The following is an 18,560-nucleotide window of genomic DNA, read 5'->3' as shown; positions in this document are numbered from 1 at the left end:
CCTCAGTGAATTAATTGAATGTTGACCACCTAAATGCAAATTAATCTGAATTCCTTAGCTCTGGTTACTACCGTTTTGGACTTTGATTACTCAATCGAAAGACAACTAAATAGAAATTATTTACCTTCAACCTCAGACCAGGTTCGAGCTTATGTATTGGCTGTCGAAATTGTTTTTCTGCGAAGGAAATACTAAATAAAATATGATTTACCTTAAGTTTTGAATAAGGTTTGGGCTTGAGTTATGCTAAAATTTACATTTTTATCCTAAAAAGATTTTAAGAATTAGTTGGAATTGTCACGTCGGCATTTTGAGTTGAAAGTTGAAAAGTGGACGTTTTTTACCCTGTTGGGTTGGCGCACAAACAATCAAGCAATGAAATCACACATGGAACGAGCTATTTATAACCAGTAAACCCAGGAATAGTAGCTTGTTTTTCAAGTCAAGCTACTTGGAATTAAGCATTCTTCCAGTATCAACATCCACAACGCAAATAACAGGAAAGTGTAAACAAAAAGATAATTAACAAAGAAAGAAAAAGAAAAAGCTCAAATCCTCTAAAGCAAGGTATACTGAACTCAAGCATATCCTGCCTGTTTCAACTCCAGATTGTTACATCATAGTCCAAGTGGCAAAATGGCGCACCAATGTGAAGCACATACTGAATGTTTTTTCTCCAGGCTGCAATTTACCATGTCCAACTACTAGCGTTTGTTTTTTTAATCTGTCAGAGCTCCGGGAAACATTGAACAAAACCAGAATATCAAAAAGGTTATGCTAGAGATGCCTATGCTTGCTGCGACAGCGACGAGGTTTTCAGCCATAAGGGCCGCCCTAAAATAGTACTTCCATGAATAGAGAGATAAGCAGCATTTAACCTAGCATCCAACATTCAAAACAAATAAACAAGAAATTAATATTTTAGTATTTTTGTGGTTTGGTTCCTAAATTTATATTGAAAACAGTAGAGAAGAGAATTTACTTATCAACATCAGGCGTAGCCAAGGGATCATATAACTCCTCCCTTTGTTCTACAGCTGGCACAGCACCTGCCATAGCGGCCACATCTTGAGCACCATCAACCTGGAAATTAACCATTTAGGTATAGAGTCATTTTCAAGAGACTTGTGATCCATTTAGGCAACCAAATATGTTCTCAATATGTGTTCTCTCTGTTAAGTGCAAATGTGGGATGGGCAATAACTATACATGGTTGTTTAGAAGTAGTCAAAACCTGATTCTCATGTGTAGGAAGGGTAACAACAATACATGAATGACCATACATATTCCAAAACCCAATTTTGGAGTAAAAACCAATTATTTCCAATTTTGAATTTTTCTCATTCAAATTGTCAAGAAATTTCATGGTTCAACGACTTAATTCATATATGCTGTTCACTTTCACTTGTTCTAGCACCAACTTAGTTGATACTAGAAACAATGGCTCACTTGGCCAAAGTATTGGCCATAAAAAGAACAAATGGTTCTATTTCTGTTGGCTAATACAGCAGCCCATAAGAAGAAATAAAAATTGTTTTGGAATAATATCCACAGCAACAGGCGAAACTAATATCAAAACAACCTACCTGCTGAGGGTACTGTGCATAACCCGGATATGAACCGTATGCATACAATGATGGATCTTGAGTAGCCCCATAAGTATAGGCATCATAGCCTTGTCCATAACCATAATAAGCACTCCATTGACTCGGATCTACTTGCTGACCCCAGCTACCAGGCAAGTCCTACAATAAGTCAGTATCAAAATTTTGTCAAGGCTAGACTAATGTATATGGAAAATTAAATGCATGGAGATAAATTCCAGTACAATACAAATGGGTAACCATATAAGAGGTAAAACGGAGCATACATACCTCAATCATGCCTTACCAGTAAAACATAGTTAAAATTACAAAAGTGCAGACAAAAAATTAATTGTGTTTACAAAAGTTGTTTTGACTGTTGGGGAGTTCTTTGATAAAGGCCTTCAATCTCATTCTTTGTTCCCTCCTACTACTAAGACAATAAATAGCTTAATTTATTGCCATTCCACCTGAAGTTTGTTACATTATCAGTCTCAATTTTGTACATTCAGGTGTTCCTGGCTTTGAAATAAAGCATTACATTACGAGGCAGACATGAGCAACAATATCATTATTAACCGGATCAAAATGAGCACTTGATAGAGATGAACTAAAAAAAATCACCTGTTTAGCTGTTGGACTCCTACCCCAAGAAATGCGGACAATTTGTTGACCAATCATCTTTCCCTGCATCTTTTGGATGGCATCTTCAGCTGATGCTCTACATAAACAAATGTTGGAAGAGAAATCAGGAACCCCGTTGACCACAGAAAAGGATAAGTAAAGAAAAGACTTGAAAATAATTTGTTGTGAATTATAGGGTTGACTTTTTGCACTACAAGTTTTTCTAATATTCTTCCATGGTTCATATTTTTGCAAGTCAATTTGTCTATGCAAAATGGACTATTAAGGGCTATCCTAAAATAAGTCAACATTCTAGCATAACTACCAATGCTTTTATAAAAGAGGGTAAAAAGGAAAAGGGAAAAAGAAAGGTTCATTAGTATGCTAGTAACTGCATGAGACATTATCACCAAAAAGAAAGTATGGAAAAGTTATACACCCACCATCAAACTTATGAGGGCAATCAAGTAAAGGTTTCACACGCAAGCAAATAACAAACCTTGTCCCAAACTGTACAAAGCCACATCCTTTGCCAACAGGAATCTTGACGTAGACAATTTCCCCAAACTGCAAAAAGGTTTGCTTCAACTCCTCTTCTGTGACATTAGGATCCAAGTTACCAACAAAAATCTGCAATAGAGAAAAAAAGAAGAAGTAAGAATTAAGAGACGAGACATAAAAACCCAAAAGACTCCAGTATCTCTGACTTACTGTAGTATTATTGACATCAGAATCTGCTGGCACCGTAGGCACTGGTGTGCTATACAACGGAACAGGATATGCCGCTGCTAGAAAAGTGCACAGGTAAGAGCACTTATCAGGCCCAAAATAGTATCAGAAAACCAAATTGTGCATGAAATGCATACTTGAAGCATGACAAAACCCATCTGCTATGTAGGCAAGATATGAATAAAAAGCAGTACTTGAACAGTAACCAAAAGCAGAAAGAAGATACCTTGTCCAAGCTTCAACTGTTATTCATTTTTATCTTTTTTCAGGTTGACACCTTCTTAAGCTACTATACTTTTGATATATTAAAGAGGCATTTTTTTTCCATATTATATAGACCCTTTTCTTAACTGCATGAGTAACCTTGTTACCAGATACTGCAGCAAGGGCATGGTCATGGGTATGCCTACTAAACACTTCAATGAATAAATTAACGATACTTCTTTAGAAGTAGGAAAAGGATCCAATGACTTTGAAAGAATTTTCCAGGAATTTCGTTGCACCCTCCCCCACCCCCCCCCCCCCCCCCCCCCCCCCCCCAAATTCCTTCTCTTCCATTGAATCGATCATAATCACTACCTACATTCCAAGAAATTGTGCAGAAAATTCTGTGACTCTCTCACTTATACATACACAGACGTGGATCTTCAATTGGGTAGTGATCTCTGTGTGTGATATGGATGCTCACAGAACACTCACCTATGATTTTCTCAAAAGGACATAATTTTCCTGATAGCAAAACTATTGCGTGGAAAAAAGAGATTAAACAAATGGAAAAACGTTCCCATGAAAGAACCATCAAGTGAAAGACAAAATTCATTACTTCTTTCCCAGAAGATTTTCAATGCAGTAGGTATGCTTTACAGGTTGAAAAAGAGTGTATGAGTATAGTGAACTACTATAATTGCTATTGGTATACAGTATACACAGCCTGAGTACCAAAATCAAAGACGTACAAAATTGATCATGACACAATCAAGAGGGTCCCAAGCAGCTGTCACTCAATTTCTCTAGACAAGTACAGCACCAGCCCATTTCATCACAATTTACTTCTAACAATAAGCACAAGATAAGAAAACAGTAAATCTAAGAGGACGGGGAAGTTTGTCAAGGAGACCTCATGACAAAAGATCTCCATCAAGATAGTTTTGTCCAGACAATGGGCATAACATGGTAAAGAAAGAATATATGAAGATAAGAAAATGAGTCGTCTAAGACTGCAACATGACATTATTTCTATGAAAGTTCAAATGATACCTTTAGTTGCAGGATATGGTTGAAAAGCAGTGGTTTTCTTCGGTGTAGCCGCACTAATACGCATTGGCCTAGTTGAGCAATAGACACCATTCATTTCAGTCATTGCCCGATTCCTTTCTGCCTCATCAGAAAATTTAACAAATCCATATCCCTTTGAGCGCCCAGTATTTGGATCAGTCACAACCTTGGCACCTCTAACAGATGGATATTGAGCTCGGAAAGTCTCTTGCAACAGATAATCAGTAACATCAGGTGCTAAATCCCCCACAAAAATAGAATGCTCAGGCCCAGCATCAGGACGCCTTTCCCCAATACCAAAAGAAGCCCAGTTCAACCTGAAAGTTAGTTCAGTCCCAGGCATTAGAGTCCCATTGTATGTCTGCAGAATCCTTTCAGCTGCTGCATGGGAAACAAACTCGATGAATCCATAACCCTCAGGCTGGCCAGTGATCTTGTTACGTATAATCTTTATTGAAACTACCTGAAAAGAAGGCCCATAAGACTTCCAAAAAGAGCCAAATGAGGAGAAGGGATGCATACAACGCAACTTGATAAGCTAAGAGATGCCAAGAAATTCAGTAAAACTCCAACCTTAGAAGTAGGATTAATTTTAAGACTCAGATTATTCCCACAACTGTAAATAAGCACTAACCCTCTATCCAATCTAATCTGAAAAACAGATACCTATCCTGAATTATTCAAACTGAAACACTCCCTCGCCACAAACTCAAATAGTCACTTTTCACAATCGAGGTCTTTGGTTGCTAAGAAAATGTAGAAACTTTTGCGCAGTATATTTATGACATTCAAACACAAAAGGCAGTGACTCATGGAACAATTTTGACTCAACCGAAGATTAATTTTCCTCCTCTATCTTCTTCTCAATCAATTACAACATAACAGTCAAGACCTTTCCTTTTCTTCCATTGACCAAGTTTTATAATGATCAGACAAGGTACAAAGGTACTCTGAATCCCATCAAGTTCACATAGCCTATAGATAGAGCAAAACTTGCCCCAACACGCATTCAGAACTTGTATATGCCCATAATTCACATAACCCCACAAGTAATCACGAATTCATACCCTAATCGATTGGCTTATATTTACGAAAAATTCAAATTTTAAACACCAATCACAAATTAACTTACAACTCCCCCACACCGAAAGCCAATAACCCGAACAATGGCATTTCATTTTTCATACTAAAAAAAACAAATACCCATTTTTATTGAGTATGTGAACATGTAAAAGCAATTGAAAATTTTCAAATCCGAGCTCTCTACCACCTAGAAACATCACAAACTCAAAGCAGCATTAGGAACCCTAAGAACCCCACATCAAGAAAGCGAAAGACAAGATAACAACCCATAACCAACTGGGAGTTTAACACTTCCATTTGGGCGCCTGAATTTGAAGACAAGCATCAAATTTTCGTTCTTCTTTTTTTGGATGAATTAAATTTTCCTTACAAGTGTAACTAAATACATACATTTATATATATATATATATATAGAGAGAGAGAGAGAGAGAGAGAGAGAGAGAGAGAGGACCTCGCCGGTGTGAGCGAAGCAGCCATGGAGGTAGGACTCTTCGACCCAGTACTGCAAATCACCTATCCAGAGAGTTCTGACTTCCTCGACGGTAGTTGGCTGGTGGTAACCCTGAGACGACATCGTTGCCATCGCTGTTGTTGCCGTTGTATATGCTTGGTAATGGTGGGGTTGTGACTGCGCGCTCATCACCCACCGCTGCTATTACTCTCTCTCTCTCTCTCTCTCTCTCACAGGATAAAGCTTAATTTGAGGGCGGTAATTCGTTTTCGCGCAGCTATGTCGAGATGGATACTTTATATATTAATTTTAATTCTGGGTGTGTTAAATTCTTCCTCGTTATCCTCTAAGTTTGTTTTTGATTCATGTTGAGTTTGTAGATCACCTATTCTCAAAAAGTAGTTCAATTAGTTGGAACGATGCATAATGAAGCGGAGACCACAAATTCTTCTCCTCCTCTTGTGCGGACATGTAAAAAAAAAAAAAAAAAAAAAAAAATCGTAGGTCATGTGAGTCGCATATCCAATTCGAGTTGTGTCAAAGCTTTGAATATAAGAGTAGGGCTAGCAATTTAGCCCACGACCTGCAAACACATAATTTTAAGGTTAGTGTTTATGTTAAACAAGTTTGGGTCATAAACAGGTTATCCATTTGGACCATTTAATAGACGTGTCGGATCGTGTCAACCTACAGGTTCGCGGGTTGACCCCTTTTTTATTTTTTAACTTAAATTTGTAACCTAACTTTTCATAGTTTTCTCCCTTTCTTTTCTACCTCAACTGATAGCCGCTCTCTCTCAAACTGTCGCAGGTCTCAATCTCCAATCTCCCTCTCTCAACCACCATTCTTTTTAAATTAAAAACTGTCACATTGCTACTCAGTTGTTGGAGCCTGAGATTTTGGTTAGGCTATAAAAATTAAAATGACTTCATTGTCGTGGGTCAGAATGCCTTGGCATCTAAATAAAATGTGTCTCACATGTCGGGTTGGGCCATGTCAACCTAAAACAACATGTTTATCTAAATGGATTACATTTGTCGTGTCATGTTACTCGTTAAGAAAATGTGTGACGTGTTGAGTTTGAGTTGGCATAAACGAGTTTGCAGGTCAACTAGGTTAACACGAACTCGACACGCCAACCCATTCTGTCAGTCATATATAAGATTTTATAGGTCAACCACTCATCAACTATAATCTTGCAATTTTGTGTTAAATTCATATCAAGTTCACGAGTCGTGTAAAAAATTATCAGTCATAAATTTAACCATTTCCTTCAACTTGTAATTTGCTTAGATAAAAAAAAAAAGGGTTTAATTTTTAAAAATAAATAAAAGTCAAAGAACAATTTTTAAATAAGATAGCGCTAAACCTAAACACACTATTTTTTATAATAATAATAATAATAATAATAATAATAATAAAGAAATGAAAGAGTAAAAAAAAAAAACTGAAACATCCGGTTTGTTATTAAATGACCTATTTAACCCCTACCCCTCCCACCCACGGACCCACCCATTCTTTTATATGTATATATTTAAATCAAATCGAAGGTCCTTCCACTTCCCTCCAAGAAAATGGAGTCCTCCCCTGCTTCGCCATCTCCCTCCACCGATCCCCCATCATCGGCCGGTGCTTCTCCATCAGCATCCGTCGCTCAAGAACCCTATAGAATCCTCGAAACTTCCTACGACGAATCATGGGGAGCCCTGAAGGCTGCCTTTTCCTCTACCGGCCACCCAGAACTTTACGACGTCAGCCGAAGTGCCATTCTGTTCAGACTCTGCTTAATCGCGTCATTCATCTGCAACCACACCGGTAGACTCGAACAGTTCAACGAAGCCCTTGAGTCCTTACGCCAAGCCCTACCGCTTTTCCCGAACTCTGTCTCCATAGCGCACACACACGCCAGCTTACTCTTCGAAATCGCCCGACAAAAAGAAGCCGTGCTCCAAGAAGAAGCCGGCTCGTACGAAGCCGTCGTCCAAGAATGCGAACGCGGGTTGCTGATCAAGAATTCGGCGGACCCAATTCCGTTCTCGGCCTCGCAGCTCGAGAATTTGAGGAAGGAACTCGTGGAGCTGACAGAGAAATCCAAGTGGAAGATCATCGTTCTTGGAGGTGGGAACAGGAGGGACAAGTGGAAACGGCTTGTAGATGATAATTCCCTGGAGGAGGTAAAGGCCGAGTTCGAGACTGCGCTTCGGAGAAAGAAGGAGATTGCAGGGTGGAGGCCCTCGCTGGACGATTGGTTGGGAGAGAAAAGGAAGTTAAAGAAAGGCGAGAAAAAAGACGTCGCTACAATCCGACGAGTCAGGGCCTTCTGGAACGACAAAATGAGTGTGGAAGACAAGAGGAAGTTGTTCAGAATCGGAATCGAAGACCTCAACGGGTATTTGGAAAAGAATGATTTGCGAATGGCAATGAAGGTTTTCACGGAAGCGTTAGATTTCGCTAAGGCGACCAATAAATGGATGTTTTGGGCGTGCTGTTGCTGTGAAGAGAAGCTTTGTGATCTAGATTCCTCTGACATGCATATTTCGTTACATTTAGGTCCTCTGTCTGAGAGTTTTCAATCGATTATGCCGATTAAAGCCCCCAAATGGGCCATAAACGGCGTTTGGAAGCCAGCGGAATCGACTTCCGCTGCCAAGATCATGGAACGCCGGTCTGCTGCTGCAGATTGGCCTTATATTGACGAGAAAAGTGAGCGGGCAGAAATCATCGACAGAATTCGTAAGAAACTGCAATTGTTTACGAGTAATGGATGTCTTGCTTGGAGCCATCTCAATAAACTGCAGAGCTTGATAATCGAATTGCTGCAAAAGCATGTTCCTCCAGAATCGATGATTACAGTTACAGATGATTGGCTTCACCAATCGCTCCCCTTGATATGCTTTTTGGAAGTTCCGGAACTCAACAGTGTTGTTGAGTTCTTGGAAGATCTGGCCGGTGTTTGCCAATTGGGTTGCACGTCGGAGGATGAGGATGATGGCGATAGAGGCAATAAGTTGTTATGGATTACTCCACAGACGATTGTTCTCAGCTGCGACAAATCCACTCTCCTTTTTGATGACAGGTTTTTGGGAGGAGAGACTGATCTTGTTTCTTGGCTTTGGGCGGAAGGTCCTACAACTGGGGAGCAAATAAATGCATGGAAAAGTTTGATAGAAGCTAGCAAAAGTCAAGCAATGGAGTTCTACAAGATCGTTGAAGATGAATGTGGCCGTTTGCGCAGAATGTGTGAAAGAAAACGCGAGTATTTGAGTTATCTGAAAGCATTGGAGAATGTTGAGAACATATGTGCTTATGATGTATCCCTCTTGCTCAAACGGTGGAAAGAGCTGGACACTGTGACCGAGGATGATGATGATGATGATAATGCTGAGTTGGATATGATATGGAGCATTATGAAAGAAACAGAAGAAGAGAGTCAAGTTCAACTGGCAATCGAGAGGCTGAAAAATCGCCTGGTTCGAGTGGTAAATTAATGCTTTTTTATTTATTATTCTTTATTGACAAAAATAAAATAACATCAATGCTTGTTTTACTATGTCAAATGTTGCAGCTTTACCAAATTGATGCCATAATCCTGTCGACTCTTGCCGCCATGCGGCGGCAGATTAGGCAGCCAGCTGGGACGGCATGTGTTTTTGACTATCAGTTCGTCGTGGTGCCCATGTTGAAATCATTCATCAAGGTTTGCATTGGCTTCTCTTGAATGTTCTTACCCTTTTTGTTGGTTACTGTTTTGATGTTTATGGGATAAATCAATAAATCTTTCCTTTTATAGGCATGTTTGGAGGATTTGGTCAACAAAGATGCTGCAGAGGTGGTTAATGCTGCAATAAAATTTTTGTCGGCAAAGTATGCTCTTGGTGCCAAGAACACCAACAAAGGAGAAAGACAAGGACCGGGAAAATCAAACAAGGAAAAGAAGAAAAATCATCGCGGAAAGGCTAAGGTTTCTGAGATTTGTATTACTGGTTTTCTTCTGTTTCTTTTCATTGTATATAAAATGTAACATACAATTCCTGTATTAATTGTAGCCAGCAGGTGGTAGTGAGGAGCAGCTGCCTTTTGTCTCCTCTGAACCTAATCAAGATGTTGGTAGTACCCAACAGGAAGAGGAAATTAGTTAGGGGTGAGTATGAAGAGGAGCAAAGAAAGCTTGAAGAAAATTTGGATTTGAAGAGGCAAATTGAATAAGAGTAGGAATATAAATATGAAAGCATAGATACTTCTCTGGAGCCATTTCACTTGGGATTTGTTTCAGCTTGTCATCGCTCCATGCATAAGAAAGGTGGCCCCATGGATTCAATACTGTATAGTTACTGAGAATTAATGATAATGATAAATGAACATGTTTTGAAAAGAAGGGTTTTGTGCCTGGAATATTGTTTTAATCTATAAGGAGATCCCGGTCCCAACAAACTCAAATGCAAGTTATGCACATGTGCTGCCTTCTCCAAGCCCATATAATAATAACCTATGAACATATACTACATTTTCCAAGCCATATAATAAGGGTATAGGTGAGCTAGGTGATTCCATGATGAAATCAGAAAATTTTTGTGATCACAAATGGACTGGCTACAAACTAGTGCTGAATCTCGAATTATTTCTAAAGAAACCGCTCCTCCGTTGGGTCTTGTGGCGGTATACTGACAGGGGTAGAATGCTCCGACTCAGAAGATTGGACTAGAATCTGCATAACAATTATAACAAGGACCAAGAAGGTTGCTGAAAATGCAATGCCTTTCCATGAGGATAGGAGAGAAGACCATTGAAAGAATATGAAGATGCAGTAGGCAAGGAGACATATCCAACAAATTACAACCTGTTTGCAGAACAAAATCAGATTATAAATGAGAAAAATTGATAATGACATTAATTTTGTTCAAGTTATGAGACTGTTATCTTACAAACAAAGACTTTTTGGGTCGACCAATGTCTTGCTGTTGTAGGTCACTGAATGAGTCCTTACAAAAGTATCTCTCCAGAAAAGCATCCTGGTGGGTTAGAGAAAAGGGGAAAAAAAATAAAAAAATAAATACAGAAAGAAAACATAAAACATTTATAGCCCCTCAAAATTAGGCACACTCAACTCTCAACAATTATATTAAAACATCAAATTGCATACCTTCGTCACGAATATATCTTTACACCATTGTGCAATGCCATCAACTGTTTCCGGCAATTCCTGCATTGAATATCTCCTGATTTGCACCTTTACCTATAAGAGTAAAGAATAATGACACCTATTATTAACATGAAAAGGATATTCTCATGACTTTCTTGCCACAACTCCCTGTAAAAAAGGCATAGTTAATGGTGGCTCTCTGTATTAATTATTTTCTAACTTCCCCAATATAACACAAAAATTGGTGCCAAAAAGCTGAATTTCTTTTTTGAGAATAGTATTAGGCTTATAAATCAAGAACGTATATTGGGCTACAATGACCCACCTAGCCTGCTCAGCATAAAATGTCCATCCGTTGTTTGCTACTAGCCACAAGCCAGTGAGACTTCTTTTGTACATGTCAGTTAACAGAAATTTGTTTTGGTTTCCACAGGGTTCAAATAAGCACAAGCACTTAATCATCTATCAGGCCAATTTATAATTCAGACTCATTAATCAATTGCTTACAATACCATTGATAAATATTAGGATGGTAAATAAAGCTGTCAAAAGTGTTTTGTCTTCCTACCACAGAAGATTGCGCTCTAAATATCCTCAACATTGTAGGTGGATCCCGATTTCGAGGAACGGCTACTGTACAATCATAAATTGCTGGAACAAATGAACGCATATGACTTACTGCTGAAACAAAACCCTGAAAGCAATTAAAATCAATATCAAAAGTAAATACTCCAGATGACTAGAAAAAAATAAAAAGAAAAGAATATACAGTAAAGTCTGTGTGCTAATAGGAGTGGCAATAACTTGTTGAGCAATAATCAGATAGCATCTAATCTTAGCAAAATTTTCAGCAAAATTCACCTTAGTGCGGGGAATCAAAACATTTTTAGGACTATGCAATCCTCTTGAAGCAGCATAATTCTGAGCTGCTAATAGCTTTTCCTGTGTAAAGCGTGTTCCCTCAACAAAAAGAGCCAGCCAGAAAGGCAAGGGAAAATCCTCCAGTTGTTGAAAACCTGACTGCAGCACAGAAGAACCATATTTGATATGAATGTGACAAAGCACACATGTATTAATGTCTCTTCAAATGCATTGAAAGGTACCTGCAATGTGCTTTCATCCCTGGCCCAGTTTCTTTCTAGAAAAAGATAATCAGAAAACCACATTGACCAACCTATGACCTGCAAAATTTTACCCCATCCTTTACCCCTTTATCATCAAACAAAGAAACATCAACTATAACCTACGACTCAAAATAAGAAACTTAGACAAATAATTACACAAACCCAAATGGAAAGAAATACCAACAATGGACACTAAATATATATTTCAAGTAACTTATCTAACTAGCCATTCCTCTAAAAAATTTCCACAAGTGATGCATTTAGTTTGATGATTTGATTCTTCACAACAACAGTGATGACAGAGATGATGATGGAGGTCATGACCATTCTAATAGTTTAGAAGAACTAGGAGCAAAGCAAGCAAATATGTCAAAGTTCGCAATAGTAAAAAAAATCTATCAGAAATCAGAAGAGAAGCCAAATGAGTATCACATTGGAAAAGGAGTAGAAAATAAGTAAAAGAAAGTGAAGAATACATAAAGATATCATCAATGAGATGATATTGTGTAACAGAGTTGCAGAAAACAAAAATAAGATAAAATCTTTAGAGCTACACTTAGAAAACATATATGAAAAAGGTAGATTAATAACTTAGGTCTATTGTTCTTTCAGCCTCTAGAAAAATTGGTTCAACTTAGTTAAACCAAATAATTCGCTCATGCTTTATTGCACTTCATTGCAAATTGGGCTTCCTCAAGTCGCAATTACCAAAAGATTTAGGATGTAATTATTTTTAGTCAAATTGATTAAGGTGATCAATGTGTGAAAACTAAGTTCATTTTTCTTTTACTTCATCAATTATGTCTATCATACTTTTAATAAAGCATGCTTACCAAAATATAAATATTTTTTTTGATAAGTAAAATATGAAGGATGATAGTTATAGAAAAATAGAATGCAAGAAGCCGCCGTCTGTGCAGGGGTGGAACTAGAATATTTAGTTTTGGGGGGCAATTTTTTTTTTTTTTTTTTCGGGGGGTGGGGGAGGCAAAAGTTAATTTTTAAAGGTATTTTTATTTTTATTTTTATTTTTTTTGGGGGCACCCCCCCTTGGCTTGGGGGGGCTGGGGACTGCCCAAGCCCAGAGGTAGTTCCACTCCTGCGTTTGTGGGAATCGAACCCACAAAAAATATAAATATAAAGGATTAAGAAACCCTTTCATGAACTATCATCTTCATCAATGAATCTGGAGTTGCGAATTGCCAGTGCTACCCAAATAAAATCTTAAATGTAGGATCTAACTAATATTGTTTTTTCATTCCTAAATGACTTGTCAAATTTAACAACAGAGGCATATAGGTTAGATTTAAAACTCACAGGGAGGCATTTGGCTGCTTTCTTCATGATGGCTAGTGTACTACCAAGGCAACCCGAGCGCTGTCATGGGCCACACCAATAAGAAAAGAAAAGGAGCAGTAAGATAAGCACGCTGTAAAAATCAATGTTTCTATATAATATAATTTCAAACAAGGCCTATAGCGTTATGACATGCACACATTCTCTGAATATTGAAGTACACCTGATGGTTTTTAAATGCTCGCCAGCTATTATAAGTTTTCTGATCAATTCAGATTCAGCACAAGGAACAAAATGTGATTTAAGAAAAACTTAGTCTAAAATAAATAAAGCCAACTTTACCTCCACTTGCGCTTTCCCAATACAAAGGAAGAGGGTAGAAGTGGTTTTCTAGAAATTGCATATGGGACACACAGAATTGTATAAGAGTTGCCTCAAAATTACAGTTCTCAAGGGTAAGCTACCTGAGCCACAACCCAACCAACAAGCCAATCAATGTCGCTCCTATGATTGCATATGAGAAGTGCACGTTCTTTACCTGAATATATCTCCAACAAAAGATAATTTACTATATGTTAGATTTGCAACTGTCATGGTGTTAGAGTTTCACAATGAACAAAAAGGGGGAAAAAAAGAAGAAGAAACATTTTGGCTTACCCATTAATTGAAAGGTTTCTGAATCTGTGTACACCTCAACCTGCACGCAGAAGGTCTAATTAGTTATACTGCAATGTGGATATAAAAACCCATGTAGACGCAAATGGTGAGGAATCCTAGGCAGGTAAGTGGATCAATATGCAAAAACATAGCCACTATTATATCACATGATTTAGACTAAACTTTGGATCTCCCAAACCATCATAGTTTTGGTGTTAACAGAGAATGTAAGCAGAATTTTGTACACAAAAAACAAAGCAACACATGAATTCCATGGAATAATCACTTTCAACATACTGGCAAGTTAACACGTTGAAAAAAAATGAAAAGTGATTTTTTTTTTCTTCTTATTTTGAGGTGCATATATTTTTCCTTCTTTCCTTACTTTCATCGCCTCTCTTCCTAATGAACCCCTTACAATTTTGTAGGCACACTTTAAAGTTAGGAGGATTCACAATTGACCAGGGGTGTGCTCACCTCATAAATATTTTGTATACCTATGTATTGAAAATTAGCAAATAATTTACTTTATTTGTGGCAACTCTGGAAGAGGATTATTCTCTTTCAGGTTTTGATGCCTTTGGATTACTTTATTGCTGCTAAACAAAGTGAAGGTTGATTTGCAACCTTGGATGTTGTACATGCCAAAAGCATGATGGAAAGAAAAGATAAAAATTTGTTCCAAAGAAAACCTACTCTGGCAAGGAGGTCACTCAAAATGGCAACTTTTGGTCTTGGTTACTATGCAGTGTAAGGAGAAAATGTAGAATAATTGAGGTATAGATTCAAACTATATTGTTTCTTATTATATTTATAGCGATGTAAGCTCTTTTTTTTCAAAAAAAAAAAAAACAAAGATAGAGATGTATGTCCATCTATCATGACCTTAGACATTCCACGTTTTCAGGGTGTAGGAAGAGATTCTATACTTCCCTTGCCTCTATATATGGAACATAAGAATGGATAAAACCTGAGTGTTTCTGTGTTTAGTTACATTCAACTATATCCTGAATGCACAAATGAGTGAGACGGTTTAAGATGAACATTTCCCTCAGTACACAAGCCTGAAGATGACACTCATCAAGGAACCAGTTCTGAAAACTTCTACTTGACAATGAGTGGACAATTTAAGTAGTATCTCCATATATAATGTTTAGTATCGTGCAAATAACATGTTCTTGACAATATCCAGATGCAATAGCTTCTTATCTTACAAATTTGAATTTGTTGATTCTTGGATTGCCTGTCAATATGTTATGAAGTTCGTAAAACGTTTTGCTTAGTAAACTTAGCTATACTTAACTTCCTCAATATGAAAATTCATGTTGTTTAATAGCTTCTTTCTAATTCTCCAAAATGTATTCCTACAGTTAGGGCGAATTCCTAGTTCTGGCATGTAGTCTCATGCATGGGAAAACAACTCCTGCAGTTTATGAATATTAATGTTTTTCAAGTGCAAAGGAGGATTTAGAGTGAGAAAAACAGAGAAAACTGAGCTTCACAACTATAAGCAGAGCTAGAACTTTGGAGGAAACAATCTAGAATTTACCAATATGGAAGCCTCTATAGCATTATTCCAAAGAGTGGACAAGGAAAACGCGCACACAGAATTAATTTGGTTAGATGTGTCAGCATGTTGTAATATTAAGGCTAATAGTGTTTGTATGTTACAGTATGAAAAAATTAGATTTTTATTTAATCATAGCTATTTTAGAACCATGCCTAATACCAAATGAAATTACAACTTCAAAAAACATACCGTTAATGTGGACTATATAAGCATCTGGGATGCAAGGTGAAAGTATGAGAAAAAGATGCATACAAATAAGCAAATGCATAAACAGTTCTAAGAAAGAAATCCATCACCTTGACACCAGCCCACCAATCAATGAGCCATATAAGCTCCAACCACAGTAGCTCTGCAACTATTTTGTTGATCCTTCTGTACATATTTTTTGATAGCGGACGAACAAGGATAAAAAAAACTGCCTGAAAAAGCAAAATATGCATAAAAGCTGAACAAATGCATAAAGGCATTTCATATGAAATAAAGATTTTTATCTTCTATCCCTTCAGTGGCAACATTACAGAACCTCATTCTGAGAAGTAAACAAAATCTCATTGAAAATAAACAGAAATGGATGACTAAGGTCAGAAGCTCTGCGCTGTCTCCCCCTAACATTACAACAAAAAATTGTAGAAAATTCAAAAGAAATCCAGAAAAGAAAATGGACAATCGACAATTCGACATCCTAAGACACCAATAAAAAGCAATCTCAAAAACACAAAATTAAGCCTATCCATGGAAACCTCAGCCACTCAAAACTCCAGTCGCCTGCCATATGGTCCAAGTGAAACACAAGGGCACCACATTCCATACTATGCTGCTAAATAATCCAGCACCCCAAAACCAAGAAGCTCAAGCGAAACACATAGCAAAAGAAACGATAAAATGAAGAAACCCAAATGGGTAGTATCACAAATACCTGGATGAGATTGACAATGAGGCCTGAGAGAATGAACAGTATGCCCAGAGGAACAACGGCAAGTACAGCTGGGATCGCCATGCCTTGTCCTGCCTGCTATGGGGATGGGGCAGAGACAACAAATTAAAGAGATAACTGCAAAGACCAAAGCCAACGAGAGAGAGAGAGGATTTGGGGATCTCAACGAAGAGTTCGTTTTATCGTTGAATGAAGCGCTGAGTTTTTGGCATCTCAGATTCGCCATTTTTACTTCAGCTTTCAAATGCCAACCACGTCGTTCGCTCTCTCTCTCTGTTGAATATTCTTCTTTAAACAGGGTATGTAATCAATTTTCGGGTAGAACTGCGGGGGCAAATTTAAATAATAAAACATATTAGGGGTAAAGCTCTGATTTTGAAAGCTTATAGAGATACTTTTAAATAACTATATTTAAGAAGGAACACATTGAGCCCTCCAAGCCCCAATGTAGTTCCGTTTGTTAGGGGTGGACAGAATATCCGATTGCCACTTATATATCAACCGCTCCCAACCCATTATCAACCGCCTACCGTCCGACTTCTGACAATCAATAGTTAAAATAAAAACGTCAGTGACTTGCTTCAAGGCAAAGAATGAGTGTTGCGGGAAAAGTTATAGAATAAATAAATAAAAAGAGAAGAAGAATAGTATTAATTGAAAGCGTGAGTGAGAGAAAGAAAGTTTAAAAAAACAGATGCATATGTGCACAAAGCGCCACATGTGGCGTGGTCATATGCACAAATGAATCCAAATCGTAAAATACATTTTAGATGGCTAATCTGATGTGGAAACACTTTTACTCATTTGCTTAGCCATTTTGCATAAAAGTGCAATATGATTATTCTAATGTGAGTGCTCTAAGTGATGAAAGCCAACCAGCTAAAGCATTGAGATTGTAGTTCAATTGGGTAGAGCATTGCCTCTTAAGGCAAAAACTACGGATTCGAGCCCCGTCAGTCCCGACAGATCCAAATCCATAAAATAAATAAAAAATTACATTAATTCATCTTTGCATTTGCTATGAAAAGACAATAAAAGAAATAGCTGAATTTAATTCCTAAGAGGATACCCTCTTATTTTATTTATACCACAAAATTAAAAAGGTAAACTAACAACATACAAGTACAACAAATTAATTTCTAAGAAGCATCACAACTTATTATATTATGGAGTAATTCTTACAAGCTGTTGTACAACATATTATTTTTGGAACGTCACCATTTAGTGACGTGTTAAAAATTAACACGTCACTAAAAATTTTTAGTGACGTGTTAAAGTTCACAAGTCACAAATTAGTTATGTTTGAACTTTGACACGTCACTAAAAAATGCATGTTTCTTTTATGTATAACAAATGCATTTCAATTTGGACTATATTTATTAGTTTGAATTTAGACTAAATTATGTATTTAGTGACGTGTTATTTTTTAAGTATTATATATTTGTTCGTAATGTACGTAGTAATGCTATAGACAAGAGTTGGATAACAAAGTCTAGGGGTACGAAGGAATACAGAGACGTGTGTAGATCGTTCATCGAATGTGCAGTTAGGAACTGTACAATACCTGATGGATTAATTTACTGTCCCTATAAGATGTGTCGCCTTAACCAATGACACCTGCTTTATCACAGTGAAAAGCCTGTACAGGCTCCTATTGAAGGCTCTAATTTGAATCGTCCGGCCGCAGATGTGGGTGCAAGCATAGAACATGGTGGAAATATGCACGCCATGTTGCGTGATATATTCGGCATGCATGAAGTCAGGAAAGACAATCGTGAGCCTCAGATCATAGTGCAGGGGATGAAGAAATTGTGTATGAAGAAGCCGATGAAGGTTAAAAAGGCAAACAAGTCACTTCATGATAAGACCAAACATAGCAAACTGAGTGTTACTGTACATCTGTACAACTTGAAGTGTATGGATTGACTTAGTAACACGATATTCTTGTCTTTCCTTGAGTTCATAAATTAGTTGCTGCCTGCGGATGATAGAACTTTGCCAGTTAATACATATGAGGCCAAAAAGTTTCTAAGGGACATAGGACATGGGTATGAGAAGATTTCGGCTTGTCATAATGACTGTATGTTATTCTGG

The 18,560-nt window shown here is 37.5% G+C and overlaps 3 protein-coding genes across 5 annotated transcripts; 1 reads left to right on the top strand and 2 right to left on the bottom strand.

Moving 5' to 3' along the window:
* Positions 1-376: 376 nt before the first annotated feature.
* On the bottom strand, positions 377-6,035 carry LOC132164128 (RNA-binding (RRM/RBD/RNP motifs) family protein). 2 transcript variants are annotated; one of them, XM_059574555.2, is made up of 8 exons: positions 5,746-6,035; positions 4,194-4,674; positions 2,919-2,995; positions 2,707-2,837; positions 2,208-2,304; positions 1,587-1,745; positions 983-1,083; positions 377-878 (listed from the first exon to the last, which is right to left on the bottom strand). In XM_059574555.2, the coding sequence occupies exons 1-8, from the start codon at positions 5,932-5,934 to the stop codon at positions 788-790; spliced, it is 1,326 nt and encodes a 441-aa protein (XP_059430538.1). In that variant the 5' UTR covers positions 5,935-6,035; the 3' UTR covers positions 377-787. The 2 variants fall into 2 exon arrangements, with proteins under 2 accessions (XP_059430538.1, XP_059430539.1); XM_059574556.2 differs by having other exon boundaries at positions 2,919-2,992.
* A 1,284-nt stretch (positions 6,036-7,319) lies between these two features.
* On the top strand, positions 7,320-9,884 carry LOC132163809 (uncharacterized). Its single transcript, XM_059574180.2, has 4 exons — positions 7,320-9,224; positions 9,311-9,442; positions 9,536-9,706; positions 9,792-9,884. Exons 1-4 carry the CDS (start codon positions 7,320-7,322, stop codon positions 9,882-9,884), a joined length of 2,301 nt encoding a protein of 766 aa, XP_059430163.2.
* Positions 9,885-10,051: 167 nt separating this feature from the next.
* On the bottom strand, positions 10,052-16,757 carry LPAT3 (lysophosphatidyl acyltransferase 3). Of its 2 annotated transcripts, none has more exons than XM_059575382.2 (11): positions 16,449-16,757; positions 15,829-15,951; positions 13,963-14,002; positions 13,770-13,843; positions 13,327-13,386; positions 11,989-12,066; positions 11,747-11,905; positions 11,454-11,579; positions 10,886-10,978; positions 10,668-10,754; positions 10,052-10,582 (listed from the first exon to the last, which is right to left on the bottom strand). In XM_059575382.2, the coding sequence occupies exons 1-11, from the start codon at positions 16,527-16,529 to the stop codon at positions 10,367-10,369; spliced, it is 1,137 nt and encodes a 378-aa protein (XP_059431365.2). In that variant the 5' UTR covers positions 16,530-16,757; the 3' UTR covers positions 10,052-10,366. The 2 variants fall into 2 exon arrangements, with proteins under 2 accessions (XP_059431365.2, XP_088375118.1); XM_088518992.1 differs by having other exon boundaries at positions 10,055-10,582; positions 15,829-15,904; positions 16,449-16,519.
* Positions 16,758-18,560: the final 1,803 nt, after the last annotated feature.

The sequence above is a fragment of the Corylus avellana genome, chromosome 8 (genome assembly GCF_965113065.1).
Source record: "Corylus avellana chromosome 8, dhCorAvel1.hap1.2, whole genome shotgun sequence".
NCBI lineage: Eukaryota > Viridiplantae > Streptophyta > Magnoliopsida > Fagales > Betulaceae > Corylus > Corylus avellana.
The sequence above is the reverse complement of the archived record's forward strand: the minus strand, read 5'-3'. Positions and strand labels throughout refer to the sequence as shown.

What these genes read in the sequence shown, in the direction of transcription:
- LOC132164128 (XM_059574555.2), bottom strand. Translation starts at nt 5,934, where the DNA reads ATGAGCGCGCAGTCACAACCCCACCATTACCAAGCATATACAACGGCA. An exon ending in TTTGTACAGTTTGGGACAAG is followed by an intron (nt 2,305 to 2,706) that starts GTTTGTTATTTG and finishes TTGTTTATGTAG; the next exon opens with AGCATCAGCTGAAGATGCCA. An exon ending in GGAGTCCAACAGCTAAACAG is followed by an intron (nt 1,746 to 2,207) that starts GTGATTTTTTTT and finishes GACTTATTGTAG; the next exon opens with GACTTGCCTGGTAGCTGGGG.
- LOC132163809 (XM_059574180.2), top strand. Translation starts at nt 7,320, where the DNA reads ATGGAGTCCTCCCCTGCTTCGCCATCTCCCTCCACCGATCCCCCATCA. An exon ending in AAAATCGCCTGGTTCGAGTG is followed by an intron (nt 9,225 to 9,310) that starts GTAAATTAATGC and finishes CAAATGTTGCAG; the next exon opens with CTTTACCAAATTGATGCCAT. An exon ending in ATCATCGCGGAAAGGCTAAG is followed by an intron (nt 9,707 to 9,791) that starts GTTTCTGAGATT and finishes TATTAATTGTAG; the next exon opens with CCAGCAGGTGGTAGTGAGGA.
- LPAT3 (XM_059575382.2), bottom strand. Translation starts at nt 16,529, where the DNA reads ATGGCGATCCCAGCTGTACTTGCCGTTGTTCCTCTGGGCATACTGTTC. An exon ending in AGAAACCTTTCAATTAATGG is followed by an intron (nt 13,844 to 13,962) that starts GTAAGCCAAAAT and finishes AGATATATTCAG; the next exon opens with GTAAAGAACGTGCACTTCTC. An exon ending in AAGCAGCCAAATGCCTCCCT is followed by an intron (nt 12,067 to 13,326) that starts GTGAGTTTTAAA and finishes AAAATTTTGCAG; the next exon opens with GTCATAGGTTGGTCAATGTG.